The 14,539-nt window shown below is 48.9% G+C and overlaps 1 protein-coding gene and 1 long non-coding RNA gene across 3 annotated transcripts in view; one reads left to right on the forward strand and one right to left on the reverse strand.

Moving 5' to 3' along the window:
• The window catches only part of LOC110316133, a 49,003-nt gene that overhangs the window by 30,629 nt on the left and 3,835 nt on the right, over positions 1-14,539 (reverse strand). Inside the window, exon 1 of one of the 2 annotated variants that reach the window (XR_002380254.2) lies at positions 8,339-8,592. The exons of the other annotated variant lie outside the window; for it this stretch is intronic. This is a non-coding gene — a long non-coding RNA (uncharacterized LOC110316133). Of the gene's footprint in view, positions 1-8,338; positions 8,593-14,539 lie in introns of those variants that run through there. 2 annotated transcript variants of the gene reach the window in all.
• Dlx6 (distal-less homeobox 6) lies at positions 10,018-14,329 on the forward strand. Its single transcript, XM_021190231.2, has 3 exons — positions 10,018-10,629; positions 11,874-12,067; positions 13,893-14,329. Exons 1-3 carry the CDS (start codon positions 10,179-10,181, stop codon positions 14,142-14,144), a joined length of 897 nt encoding a protein of 298 aa, XP_021045890.1. The 5' UTR covers positions 10,018-10,178; the 3' UTR covers positions 14,145-14,329.

Here is a 14,539-nt window from a genome sequence, read left to right on the forward strand (position 1 = left end):
GAGGGAGAGAGGGAGAGAGGGAGAGAGGGAAGGGGGAGAGAGGGAGGGAGGGAGAGAGGGAGGGAGGGAGGGAAGAGAAAGAAAGGAGGAGGAGGGAAGGAGATTTCCTTTCCACGAGGGGTTAACCCACTCTGATTTGATCAATTTCTGAAGACTGTTAAGGGCAATTACTTAAAAATGCAGTGCCATCCCTTGGTCTTGCAAACTTTATATGACCCAGCACAGGGGAAGGCCAGGGCCCAGAAGTGGGAGTGGGTGGGTAGGGGAGCAGGGGCGGGGGAGGGGGTATAGGGAACTTTCGGGATAGCATTTGAAATGTAAATAAAGAAAATAATAATAATAAAAAATTCAAAAAATGCAGTGCCATTCAAAGCATCTTCATGAGGACACCAAAGACTGTGTCCATTAATCAGCTAAACAGACAAACCATCACACTTCAGGCTTTGGATCACCAGGAATGGGGTATTATGGGAGATTCCCTTTTATTTTTAGTACTGGCCAGTAGGATCAAGGAAGATAGGAGGCCTCTAAGAAGTCTTCCCTCTGGGGGAAAGGGAACTGCTCTCCTTGGGAGTCTGGTACGCCTAAGGCTCCCTGTCCTCTGGAGTCCTTCGCTAAAGTCCCTCCCTCCCTCCCTCCCTCCCCTCTCCCCCCTCCTCTCTCCCTCTTTCCCACTGCTAATATACTCCATAGGAGAGCAGCTGAACCTTCGATGGACATATAGGTACTCCATTCTGTTCCTTTATGGACTCAGGAGTCCACAAGTCTTTGAGCCTGTAACCAGACCAGCAGCGCGTTGTTCCAACTGGCCCGAGTTTTCAAACAACTTGAATTACAGACTATATCTTGAATATGAATTAGCCTTCCGTGCTGGTGTGACTCTGCTTTGAAACTCAACTTGTCAAAGTATGGTTTTAATTAAAAGTCTTCCGGCCTGAAAAGATTACATGTTTTGTAAAATATATCCTACCATGAAATTTACTTCCACCATCTGAAATTAGGTTCCTTGTAAATGTTTTTACAAAAAGGAAGAAAGAAATAGCGGGGGATGGGTGGGTGTGAGAGAGAGAATAGTGCGGTTTATATTCGCTGTGTTCCTTTAAGCTATCCAGCCAGTGAACCTCCGCACCCTGACAGGTAGCCAGCCTGGTTGGTCCATCCGGAGCTGGGACAAGGTCTCTAGCTCAACACCAGCTAGTAACCTGAAGCCACCCTGGCAGGTGCGGCCCACGCAGCTTTAGTGATTGGAGACAATTCAGAAGACAGACAAGTTAATCCTGCACTGATTTGTTTCGGATCCATCTGCAGGATGCAGGATACCCCCTAGGCTGCTGTAGGCTATAGACACCTGCCTCTCTTCCCATCCCCAACCTACGATGTGGCTAGGACACATAGTGTTTGATACAGGACTCAGTAGAATTTCAAGATAATACACATATCAAAATGTAAAGTTCTCTCTTAAGAACTCTTAGCTAATATGACAAAAAAATAGACATCCACGCAAAGTTTTCTAACTGCTCCAGGTCAATCTAAAAGCTTGCCTTGCCTTAGAAAGGCTCCCTGAATGGGCTCTTTATCATTATATCTTGGGGGCTTGTACTTCGCCCCTTCATAGCACGCGGAGAAAAAGAGCCCTACTTCCCAGCATGGGGGGCAGGGAAGATGTCTCCTCTCCGTCTCAGGATGCATCTTTCTATTCAAGGACAGAATTAAGATCTGGGTCTCCACAGAATTCTTCTTCCCCTAACAACTCTCTGTGGAACCAGCCAATTCTGACGGGATCCGCTGGATTTGAGAGTAAAACTTGGTGTGCACGCAGTGGATGTGATGAGAGCACAGGGGAGGGGCGCACAGCTCCTTTCTTCCAGGTAATTGGTACCCAAGAACCAAAGGCAGGGAGGGGGTGACGCGGTAGGGAGAGTTATTTACCACCCTCCACCTGAAATAAGCAAGACCAATAACGCGCCTGGCTTTTCGCCCTGTTTACTCCATCCGAGCTCAGTGATTGGCAAAGCAGGCCCTGAAGGCAAAGGCAATAATTGTTCTGCTCTCCTTACTAGGAAAGTGTGTAGGCATTTGAAGTGTACTAAAAATAAACGAAGGAGTGAGAAAATGAAAAGGGGACAGAGTGACAATTTGCAGCAATTAAGGCGTCTGAGCGCTGTTGCCTGAGGAACAGGGACCCACAGAGGTTTTTGTTTTCCCAGGCCTGATGATGTGACTAACTTGTTAGGGGATTTGCGACCCAAGGTTTTGCACCGGGCGTGCTCCTGTATGTGAGTGTCAAGAAGCCCGTGTTGTATCCTGATCTTTGGGAAAGAGGGGTGGGGAGCTAAAGTCTGTTTCGGGGCCCCTAAAAGACCAACGGGGGGGGGGCTTCAAGAAAGAGAGCGGATCCAGTTCACCCTATTTCTTTCACCCCAGGCTTCTTTCAAGTGAATGCCTCCCCATTAGAGCTCAGGCACTTCTTACAAGAACTTTAAGCAAGTCTTCACCCCGGAGGTGTCTAACCTTAGAGGGGGAAAAACATCCCAACGCTAACACTTATTTCACAACCACGTGAACCGCTCAAACGCTCAAACGCTCAAACGCGAAGGAGGAGAGGTGGGGTTGGGGAGGGGAGGGAGAGGGGGCGGCCAGCCAAATTAAAGCTTGGGAGACATTTTGACAGAAGGCTTGAAATATTACCCTTAATTTTTGGAAGATTTTCAAGGAGGGGGGGAGCGAGACCCAAAACTTTCTCTTGTCTGCCACTCAGGCGGCCAGCGAGGGCTCCAACCTCCAGCACACGCGGAAACACACGTTGAGAAATTGCTTCAAGATACAGTAGAGCTCTCTTTCTTCCCTACCCCCTTCACCTCTCAAGAGCCAAGAACTTCGCAAAGAGGGTGGGAAAGAGTAGGGGAGGCTTTGGGTGTCAAAAGTCTGTGTATTGCCCCCTGAGATCAAGGGTTAGCCCCAGGCAGTGAGATTCCCCTGGACCTGGCTCCTGCCAACTAGTCTAGGGACAAAACTGCCCCCCTTGTTGATCAACACCCTCTGTCTAACCCTTACCCCACCTCCAACTGGGGACAGGGGGCGGGGGGGGGGCGGGAGCCACCTCCTAAATCCACCCTAGCTGGCTTCAATGAAAGCTGGCAAATCCGGCGAGTCTCGCAGAAAATTTATTCGACCCTAATTCAATTTTAAAGCGGATTTTTACTATTAAAAATGCTGCCGAGCAACACATTGAATTAATCTGACTGTACGGTTTTAATTACAGTGAGGGTTTCTCTACAAATCTGTACAAGACAGTGGCTGGCTCTCTGAGGATCCCTGCCTGCTGAATTCCATTATCCTGCCCCTGGCTTTCCGCAGACGGCGGCGCGTGGGAGCCAGCTGCGGGCGCGGGCGTTCCGCCTTCTGGGCTCCTGCCCCTCGCCCCTTCCTTCACCCCAGACCCACAGATCGGCTGGGATGCCAGCCTGTCTGCTTGGGACTGCTGGACTGGCATCCTGAATTGCTGCCCTTGCTTTTTTTGTTGTTGTTGTTGGGCCCAGCACTTTTGAGCATCACAATCTTGTTATTAAAGAATGGCTGGCTTTGTGCAGGAGAGGTAGCTTCTTGCAATTTTTGGATGGGTTTTTCTATTACGACCTTGCGGAAGTGGTCAGTGTGACGAGAGAGAAGGAGGCTGAGGAACAGGGGGGGGAGAGGAGGAGGGTGTGGTGTACAAGACTGGCAAATGGAGCGCTGGTTTGGCAGGTCTAGCCCACCCACCTCCACCCCACCCCCTCACTCCAAGAGCAAATACACACCACTGCAGGGCCGGGGGAATAGGGACTACCTTTGTTAGTTTTAACTTTGATGATTTGATGTGAAACTAACATTAAAGTGCTGTGATACCCAATGAACAGGAAAACCTACAAGTCAGGCATAACAACAAAAGCTGGTTAACACTCATCTTCTCTACACCCTTAACTCACAACAACAACAACAACAACAACAACAACAACAGCTCGTGTGTTCCCTTTTATTTTCTACCTTCCAAAGATGACACAGTCAAATGCTAGCTTGCCCAATGGACGTGACCTCTCAGTGTGTTTAAAGAGCCAAAGACTTGGGGTCTCCGAGGGAAGGAGCCCCACTAGATGGCATAAAGATGGGGAGCAACATTTTTGTGCATAAAATTATTTACAGGAAAAATATTTTATCCCAGGGGTGGAAAGGAGTGAGTTTCTTTGCTCCTATATTTGCGTAAAGAGGATTTTTTTTTTCTGAACAACAACAACAACAAAAAAGAAATGGCATAGTAGTCATTCAAAGATTTTTTTTTAATCCCAACTTCTAAGGGCTAGTAAATCTGTGGTCCTCTAGGGAACGTTTCATTTTAAAAGAGTAAGTATTAAACTGTTTTCCCACTTATTGGGATGTTCTAGAAATAAGAAATAAGTGTCTGTGACCAGATAAGTAAGAAAATTATAGAAAAACATATATCAAGAGATGGTCAGACACAGCGCATGTGTCTTTTTCTCACCAGTGAAACAAGGGTTTCCACTTAGGTTTTTTGTTTCCATTATAACAAGAGGATGCTTTTCATCCAGGTTTCCCTGAAGAGCTGTCCCAAGACTGGCTCTCTACTATTCTATAGGCATTTGCTATGACTTTATTACTGTTACTGCTGATGAAGAGATGAAAGAATTAAACAGAGATGCTTCCAGGCATTTAGGAAGACACTAGGCAGCTATATTAACTCCTTATTAAGCCTAAAAATAGTCTGCCATTTCCTGTTGATGCTTGTTCCCTGCCACTCTAGGGTTGTATTTACTCTATGATAGCTAGGGGTCCTGCTTTTCAAAGATCAGTAAAGGAAAGCTGACTTCCAGCACTCTTTCTTGTCTTCCTTTGCTCTGCTTCATTTCCCAGCAGGGGAATATGGGGCAGGGGAAGGTCAGCGTTGGTTTAGCCTATATATTGAAAGCACAAGCCTTTACCTTGTTTAAAACTGTTTGAACACTGTAGGTTCTTCAACCCTCTTCTCTCTTGAGCTGAGGGAAACTGTGTTTATGTATTAGGGGTAGGGGTCTAATGTTTACTGAAAGAGAAGGAAAGAGGGAAGGAGGGGAAGGAGGAAAGAGAGGAACTGTAAGCAAACAGGTTTTTATGTCCAACCCCCAAACCAAGAGATGGGGAAAGACTTGTTTCAAGCTGGTTGTCATTCAGTACTCCCAAATACAGATGCTTTGGGCGCAAGCACACTTAGAGATGGACCCAGGGAGAGCTCAAATGATGGTGAAGTTGGAGGAAGGACCTAGTTAGTATCAATTAACACCATGAAATTTCAGATTTTAAAAAGTCTACAATAGAAGCCTCTAGGTTGAGACTTGGCTGGTGATATTCTTCAAATGATCACTTTTGAAAACGCTGAGAAACCCTCCTGGTGGTCAGTAGTAGATTGGGGTTTCCCAGTTGCCTATTCTTGGAAACCAGAACTGGAGAGATAAGGGTTACAGCCCCAAACTCTGCTCAACCTTCCTTTACGACATTTAATAGATAAACTCACCTTTAAGCTGGATCTGGGGAAACCTGGAAACATGAGCTTTGCAGTTTTATTGCTAGAGAAAAATACCACCAAACGCTCAGCATTTTCTTGCCTAGGTTGGTTCTTTGAGCTACTCCTAAATTAGGGTGCCACTGTTAGCCTGCACCAAGAAATGAAAAGGGGCAGTTTTCTGTCTTCTGCAGTGTGTGTGTGTGTGTGTGTGTGTGTGTGTGTGTGTGTGTAATTGGGGAGAAAAGGTTTTTTGAGTTTCTAGAATATCAGGTACCCTTTCCTTACACAAACGCTCATTCAAACACAACACACACACACACACACACACACACACACACACACACACAGAGAGAGAGAGAGAGAGAGAGAGAGAGAGAGAGAGAGAGAATTTCACATTAAATGAGGAAAGAACTAACAGGAATTTTTCCACCAATGTCTCCCATTGAGAAGGGGATTCTTAATGTGGCTATGTAAATCAACACCGAGTTATTTCTTTGAATTCAAAGGCCATTTATCCAGGTCTAATTTCTTTAGAATTAACGTGATAACTGAGCCCAACTTAGCAACCAAACCCAGCCAAATCCTGGACGGCTTGAATTTACTGCCACAGCCCCACCAACATTGCAAACCTTCCCCAGGAGATCTAGGCATTCTCAGCCCTACACTTGTCTTCAAACATCCTCCAGAACCAAACTGGGACGAATCTCAGACCCAAGGAACCCGCTCCTACACACCTTTTCCGGCCAGATAGAAGCAGGGGGTGTTCAGAAGGCAGTGTGTGAGTTTTTCTTTCTACTTATCATGGCCAGTAGTCCACAACATCTCAACACCTTAACACCTTTAAAAAAAATGCAATTTAGGCCTCCAATCCCACTTCTTAAAACTTCAATGGATACAATTCTTATCTTACAGTAACAGGCCTTTAAAAAAAATGGCTTAGGCCTCCAGGTTTCTAAGTTTACTTGTATTTTGAATGATAAAGGCTTCAGTGGCCGTTCTAGCTCTCCTTCCCCTCCCACTGGCAAGAGTTGGCGGAGGTTCCCCAGAGAGCGAAACAAAGAGGAAGGAGCCTGGACTGCGCGGGAGGCGCCGGCCCGAGAGCCCCTGAGGTGTGCGCCTTTTTTTTTTTTTTTTTTCCAAAGCTCTGAAAAGCCTGAATTTTGGTAACCGAAGAGCTGGTAGCAGGTCGCACTACAGTAAAGTAGGGGTGCCTTCTATTGTCCCGTTTTGCAGTTTAACACAGATGCTCCAGACACTAGGCGAGGGTAGGAACGGAACTGCCCAATTTCAGTTTGTGCACAGCTCCGCGCGAAGAACACTGCACCTTTGCTGGGGGCAGAGGCCACATTGTGGCAAGCACTAGCTACCCACCTTTGGGCCCCGCTAGTCTTCCGTCGTCTATTCCCTGGGAAGTGGGACGGTTATTCCTAGGCTTCTATCCCGAATAAGAACACCTAAACCGCTGTCCAGCCGAGTGAGGCCCCCTTGCTCACTACTGTTTCCCAAAGCCCAGCTTGGGTCACCCAGCAAATTTCAACAAAACCTACACAATGCACAGCTACCCTCTAGCTGCACACATACACCTCCAGGAACGGAGAGACACCTAAACGGACAATTCCAGCCATCGCAGCTTCTTCACACTTTAAACAAACACGGGGAAATCCCTTTGCAAACAGACGCTGCTGCGCGCCTTGGATCTGGCGCTTAAGTGGTGAGAGGACATTTCCCGGCCCCACCACCGTCACGCAGAAGCTATCAGAGTTAGTGGGCAAAGCAGTGCACCTGCGAACATTACGGCAGAGACACAGAAAAGCAAACGAGAGAAACGCCTCCATCATGTTAACAGCAAGCTGCAGGGTATAGAGCAATAAAACTGCCATGTCTACCTGCTGGCTCTGAGGACATTACGAGCTGGGCTCGCAGCCCGGGTGCACCGCCGGGGGAGAGGGTGCTTCTCTTTCCCTGACTTCCCTTTCGGCACCCCACCACTACCTTACCCAGCCTATCTTTCATTTTCCTAGAAGATGTTGTTGTTTTAATTCATTGCCGATATGTAAACGCACGGATCGCGTTACAGGTTCGCGTGTTAAACTGCACCTCTTGTTAAAAGGGAAGGAACAAGGGAACCACTTAAAAATGAATTCAGAGTTACTGAACCGGCACCCGGGACTCAAGAAGTTAAGCGTGGCGGGCTGGGTAAAGGAAGAGGGCGCAAATGTAGCTGCGGGCGAAACTCTGGAGAAAACCTGCGGGGCCGCAAGCCTCCGAAGGAAAGAAAGGAAAAAAGAAAGGGCAAACTGGCCTGAGGGTACCAGGAGACCCCGGGCGGCTAGCTGGGAAAATCAATTAGCATAAGCTGCAGTCAGTGACTCCTGCGCCGCGGGAAATTGTGAGGCTCCATCTACTGCCACCCTTTCCTAGAGTTCCAGTGGCAAACAGCACCACAAAATTCTCTATTCTAGGATTCCCGGGGTCGTGTAGCTTATGGGCTACAGACGTACGGTGCAAAAGTGTCCCAGTAGTTTTTCCAAGAAGACAGACTAGTCCCCCCGCAACCTCCAGACATACCACCACACAGGGTTGCTACCCCACATATTTCTTCTTGTGGCCAAAAGCTCACAGTTTGTTCCCACTGAAAGCAGGCACCGAGCCCAGGGGGGTAGGGTGGGTCCTCAAATTTCTCCCACCCAGTCTCTATCGTCTGGCCCCGCAAGCTCCTAGAGCCTACCTTGCCGCCCCAGGACGCGACCCGGTGCGGCCTTGCTTGTCCCTCCCCAAGCCTAGAGTTGGATCCGGTTCTCCTACCTGGTGGCTGGGCCTGAACGTGGCCGCCTGAGCTCCGCTGTCCCTGCTCCGCAGCTTGGACCTAAGTGAGTCTGGAGACCCGAGGGAGAAAGGCTAGATCCGTAGCACTGAGCTGCTCCAAACTTAATGTCTTTCCCCAGTCCATCTTTGAAACAGAAGTGGTTCTACCACCTGGATGTGCGGATATAAACCCCCTTGCAAATAATAAATGGATTAATAATAACAAGGTATGAAGTTCTTTTTATAGAAAAAAAGGAGAGAATTGAAACTAAATGCGGCAGTTAGACAACCATTTTGATAAGAGGATAATTGAAGCGACACTGGTGTATAATTAGAGGATAATTTATGCTATATCCACTTTTATTCCACCTCCCAAAATAAACCCAGTCCATAATCATTACAGGCAAATTGTTCTGAATTTTATAGCAGCAATTTGAACAAAGTACTGCAGTTAATCATGGGAGATTTTTGTGTATTCCTGATTAGAACTCTAATTACCTCCTTCCAGAAAGTAAAAATAACTGTAAAACGACTCTATTTTTATCATTAACAATGTTGACAATAAAATAAAATCAATTGGAATTGTAATCGAGAGACAAATTTAGGACGAAGGCACTTTTACTTGGGTAGTTTATATTGTAATCAAGATTTGCCAAACCACTAACCGCATGTATCATTTGCATATATTTGAAAGCATTACAGTAGCTTCTGTTTTCAATAGGAAAAAAATGCATTACTGTCAGCTCTCCAACGACTCGCTTTCAGAGCAGGCTGCTGAGTTCTGGGGGTGGGAGGTATTCCTCCTCTGTTGGGGGGGGTCAATATATAGGAAATAGGGCCGAAAACAGCAGGAATCTCGCCAGAGCAGGGTCTGATTTTTCTTTCTTTACTCTATCCCCGACCCCTGCCATGAGTTGGAGCCCAGATATAGGGGTTTTTCTTCCCTCAATGGCTTCAATAAAGTACTTCTGGAAAAACCCACAGTGCCAAGGTGCTCCCTTGGGAGTAGAGAGTTGGGGTCCTGAGGGAGGGGGAAGGTCAAGTGAAGTGGGAGTCTGGTTTTAAATGCTAGGGCCACTGCTTCTGAACACAGGCAACCTGAAAGGGTGCAAATGAATTGAAAGAGATCAGCCTCCAGCCAGGCTATTCCGAATCTCCAAGCCTGGAAACAAGGGCTCTAGGATGCGGGTTTGGAGCTTCGACGGGATGCGTCTGCAGCCTACCGGGCGCCTCCCTCCACCGCTGCTCCCCTTTAGCTCCGAGCGGCCCCGGGTTGCAGCTCTGGGCTGAGCTTGTAGTTGCTTAAGGTAGGCGAAGAACTCCACAAGCAGCGCACACTCCAGTAGAAGCGGTGCGCCTGTGACGTCAGGGGGCGACTGACCAATAGGAAGGCGCTGCCCTTTGGAGACAAACCATTCGACTCGTGGCGTCTGCATCAAGTCTGAAAGCAGACGCGCAACTTTCGCAGAATCCACCTTAAAATCTCTGCTTTAAACTGCACCAGCCCCCAAAAATCCAAGGGGGGAAAAGCAAGGGGGGGGAGAAGAGAGAAGATTCCCCCTCCCCCTCTCCTCTCCCATCCCTCCCCCTTCCTCCTCCCTTTGGGTTAACAAGGCCCTGCTCACTATATCTCTTTATATTAAATATATATATGTATATATTAGAGAAGAGTGAGGAAGAGAACCACCTCTGCCCCCTCCTTTAAATTTTTTTTAAATTTTTTTTTTTTTTGCAAGGATCCCGGGAGCTAAGGTGGCTGCAAAGGGGAGAGCGGTGCGAGCCAAGTGGGGGAGGGTGAAGGAAACCCGGGAGAAGGCTTTCTCCAGCCCCCAAAGTTTTGATGATGACCATGACTACGATGGCTGACGGCTTGGAAGGCCAGGACTCGTCCAAATCCGCCTTCATGGAGTTCGGGCAGCAGCAACAGCAGCAGCAGCAGCAGCAACAACAGCAGCAACAGCAGCAGCAGCAGCAGCAACAGCAGCCGCCGCCGCCGCCACCGCCGCCGCCGCCGCAGCCGCACTCGCAGCAGACCTCCCCGGCCATGGCAGGCGCACATTACCCTCTGCACTGCTTGCACTCGGCCGCGGCGGCGGCGGCGGCGGCCGGCTCCCACCATCACCATCACCAGCACCACCACCACGGCTCGCCCTACGCGTCGGGAGGAGGCAACTCCTACAACCACCGATCGCTCGCCGCCTACCCCTACATGAGCCATTCGCAGCACAGCCCTTACCTCCAGTCCTACCACAACAGCAGCGCGGCCGCCCAGACGCGCGGGGACGACACAGGTGAGAGGCCGCTTAGGCAGCTAGCTTCGCCCGCCTCCCCACTGCCTCCGACCCCTCCCGCCCCGCTCACTTCCTCCACGCCGGGGCCTCCGCCGGCCCCCTCCTGCGGGCGGCCCCGCGCGCCCCCAGTCGGGCCCCGTGCGCTCCCGATCGCCTGGCGCCTGCCTGCCGGCCTCTCCCAGCCGGGCCCCTTCCCGCCGCCGTGGACCCCCGGCTGGCTCGCCCCGCGGCCCGCCTGGCTCCTCCGCCTCCTGCGTGTGGTTCCCACTGAGCCTCCGGGCTGTGCCCTAGCCTGGCTCTACGGTCCCCACTGCGCCCTCCAGCACACCAGGTCTGTGCGTCCTCTGCCTTGTCCCTTCCCTCTCTGCTGGGACCCGCGTTTGTCAGGACTGGAGACAATTCTGGGCCAGGACTGAAGGGCTAGTTAAGGCTTCCCATCCCAACGCTGGGCGAGCGGTGGCCTACTTTGCGTGGGGCACTTGGTGCCCCTTGGTGACTTGGAACGAAGCTGTTGCGGCCGGCCGATAGATATTAGTGACATTGGGTTTTGTTTTCTGTTTTTGTTTTGGTTTTTTAAATCTTCCCTTGTGTGATTTGAGGTGTCCCCCCCCCCCCGTCCCCAGACCTGGCTCCCTCTCTCTGGGTTTTCCATAGTACTTTGGCTGCTCCTTTGTTCTTGGAAGCGAAGCAGAGGGCCTGGGGTTGATAGCTCTCCGTTGTCCAAAGAGTCTCAGCCTGCTCTGAGCTCCTGGTTGTGCTCTGTATCTGGGTTTTGATCCACGCGAGCAGAATCATGTCAAACATACAGAAGGGACCTAAAGCACTAAGCTTGCAGCTGGGTGACACAAAACTAACTGGCCACGTAAACAACCGGATGGTTCTGGTAGAGTTTTAGGCGTTGGGAAAAACCAGGCCAAGAAAACGCTCTCGGGCCCAGAGAAAAGAAGCTTTGCAACGCCGCGGACTCCAGGAAGCGGCCTGCGCTGTCTCCGCTGTTGCGGAGCGTCTCTTTAATGCCCCGGGCTTCCTAGATTCGACCACTATCATGCATGGTTAGTGTTAGAGACAAGGTCAGAGGGAAGCTTTCACAGCCTCTGGGGGCACGTGCCCACAGTGGTATAGCGGGATATTACGAGGAACCCTTTTTAAACTTGGGAGAAACTCCTTGCCAGCCTTATTACATGAAGGGAGAAGGCAGCAGTGGCTTCACGGGTGACCGGCTCCTCTGTGTCATTTGCTTACAGATCAACAAAAAACGACAGTGATCGAAAACGGGGAAATCAGGTTCAACGGAAAGGGGAAAAAGATTCGGAAGCCTCGGACCATTTATTCCAGCCTGCAGCTCCAGGCTTTAAACCATCGCTTTCAGCAGACTCAATACCTGGCCCTTCCCGAGAGAGCCGAACTGGCTGCTTCCTTAGGACTGACACAAACACAGGTAATTCCCGGGAAGCCCGAATACCCCTGAAATGCTGGCCCTGCTTGATAACCGTGCAGAGAGCACACCAGGAGGAATTCTTGGCCTAGTCAACCAAGGATGGAAGGAGCTAAATGACAAAAGCCTGTGCTCCCGTTGCGCCCTTTCCTGGGATCACACAGTTTGGAACAAATGACATGCTATTGAATACTGAATTGGATTTGCATATACACCAACCCTCTGCGACCCCAGCTAAGCCTAGGATCTTTTGGTGAACAAATTCAATCAAATCTTATTCCAGAGCAGAATAACACGAAGTAGAACAAGCGTGTGTGTGTGTGTGTGTGTGTGTGTGTGTGTGTGTGTGTGTGTGTGTGTGTGTGTTGAGGGGTATCCAGCTAGGAAGCAAAATAAGGCCTTTTCTTAAGGACCCTTTAGTGACCCCTAGGAATTAATATTAATTTCAACTCATTGTCATAGGAAGGAAACTTATGAGCTGAGACCAGGAGCAAAAGTTAACTAGACATATTTTCTAGCAGCTTAATAAAGACATCCATGTGTAAGTCATTCACTCCAGGATGGGGAAGACAGGACTTTGTAAAGATTGCATTAAGCTCTGTAGTTGAATCATTCTGGTACCAAATAGTGCAGGTTGAGGTACCTTCCCGGAGCACAGAACTTGACAGAATTGAGAAACAAAGAGAATGTTCCCCAAATCACGGCCTGGGACACCACAGATAACAGTCCTGCTGACCCGAAAACTATACTGGACATTTCAGATTTCACAGAAAGGGGCCTAGAGGTGAGTATATCAACCTGCACTCTAAAGCCAGCAGTCAAGAGAACTGCATGGGATGCCAAGGCCTCTTCTGATGGGCACCATCTTCATCCAGCAAGGGTCTAGTAAGACAGTAGCCACGACCTTACAGAATGGTGTCTTCAGGCCATGTCCCTGAACTCTTCTCAGTTGGCCTGGTTGCTATTGCATGTTGCCACTGAAAATATGTGAGGTTTGCTATGAAAGGGCCCTAGATGCTCCGTGACTCTGACTCTTATTCTTGGAAAAACAGATTCTGGAATTGTCAAGGTAATGCTACATTGTAGGTTTTCTTTCATCTAGAGATTTGGGTTGTTGACTTAAATGAGCTGCCAACTTAGATTCCCGATTCTGTAGTTTTCAGAAGCCTTTTGACTTTTAGTAGCTACCCCAACAATCATGTGATGATTGATGCCTTCTGTTTGCTTAAGCAACATAGGAGGTAGGGAATGGGAGATGGTGCACTTCTTAATCCTTGCAGGACTGGAGAATATGTCTGGAGAAAGAGATCCCAGGCATATGCCATGGCGTGTGCACAATGTGCATAGGTATGTTCAAGGTATTTTGTTGTGAACATACAACCTTTAATCAATTCATAATTGTTTATTACTTGATATGCATAACATAACGAATGTGGGGGTTGGTAAATATAAAAACCGGAATAGACCAAAGGAGGTAAATTTAGTTGTTCAATTGTAAGCCAAACTCTGTTTCACTTAAAAGTCCTTCGTAAAATTTTGGGTCCACTGATCTCATTTGATTTCTTTCTAATTTTATACTGTTATTTCAAAACCCCCCAAGGCTATAGGATTAAACTCAAGAACCACAATAAGACATCTAGTAGGCCTAGAGTGAAGGGATGGAGATGGTTTGAAAGGGGGAAAGGAGGGGGAAGGGAAGGGGCTTTTTGGAATGGTAATGGTTGCTTTGTTTGCTTGTTTGTTTGTATATTGCTTCTTAAGCCTGGGCTAACACTGAAGGCACCAGGATGATGTTTATCTGGCCTGACAATTGCTACATGTCTTGCAGGTGAAGATATGGTTTCAGAATAAGCGCTCTAAGTTTAAGAAATTGCTGAAGCAGGGTAGTAACCCACACGAGAGTGACCCCCTCCCGGGTTCAGCAGCCCTGTCACCACGCTCACCAGCCCTGCCTCCGGTGTGGGACGTTTCTGCCTCTGCCAAGGGCGTCAGTATGCCTCCCAACAGCTACATGCCTGGGTATTCACACTGGTATTCCTCACCACACCAGGACACCATGCAGAGACCACAGATGATGTGACTTCTCTGAGTGAACAGCCTACGGGAGCTTCTGAAGGAGGCAAGGAGGATCCCGGACTCAGTTGCATCTGCCATACAGCCTAAGCATTGAGCTCAGAGGAACTGCCCTGTGATCTGGATCTCTCTCTCTCTCTCCCTCCCTCCCTCTCTCCTTCTCCTCTCCTCTCCTTCCCTCCTTCTATTTTCTCTCCTTCCTTTCTCTCTTCCTCCCTTTCTTTCCTTGTTTTTCCATCCCTTTTACTCGTTCTTCTTTATTTCTTGCCTGTATTTCCATCCTTGCTTTCTTCCCCTTCCCTCCTCTTCTGCAAGTTCCTGTCTTTAGTAACCTTAATAAGTAACTTTGTAACACACACACACACATGCACACATACACACACACACACACACACACACACA

The sequence above is a fragment of the Mus pahari genome, chromosome 2 (genome assembly GCF_900095145.1).
Source record: "Mus pahari chromosome 2, PAHARI_EIJ_v1.1, whole genome shotgun sequence".
NCBI lineage: Eukaryota > Metazoa > Chordata > Mammalia > Rodentia > Muridae > Mus > Mus pahari.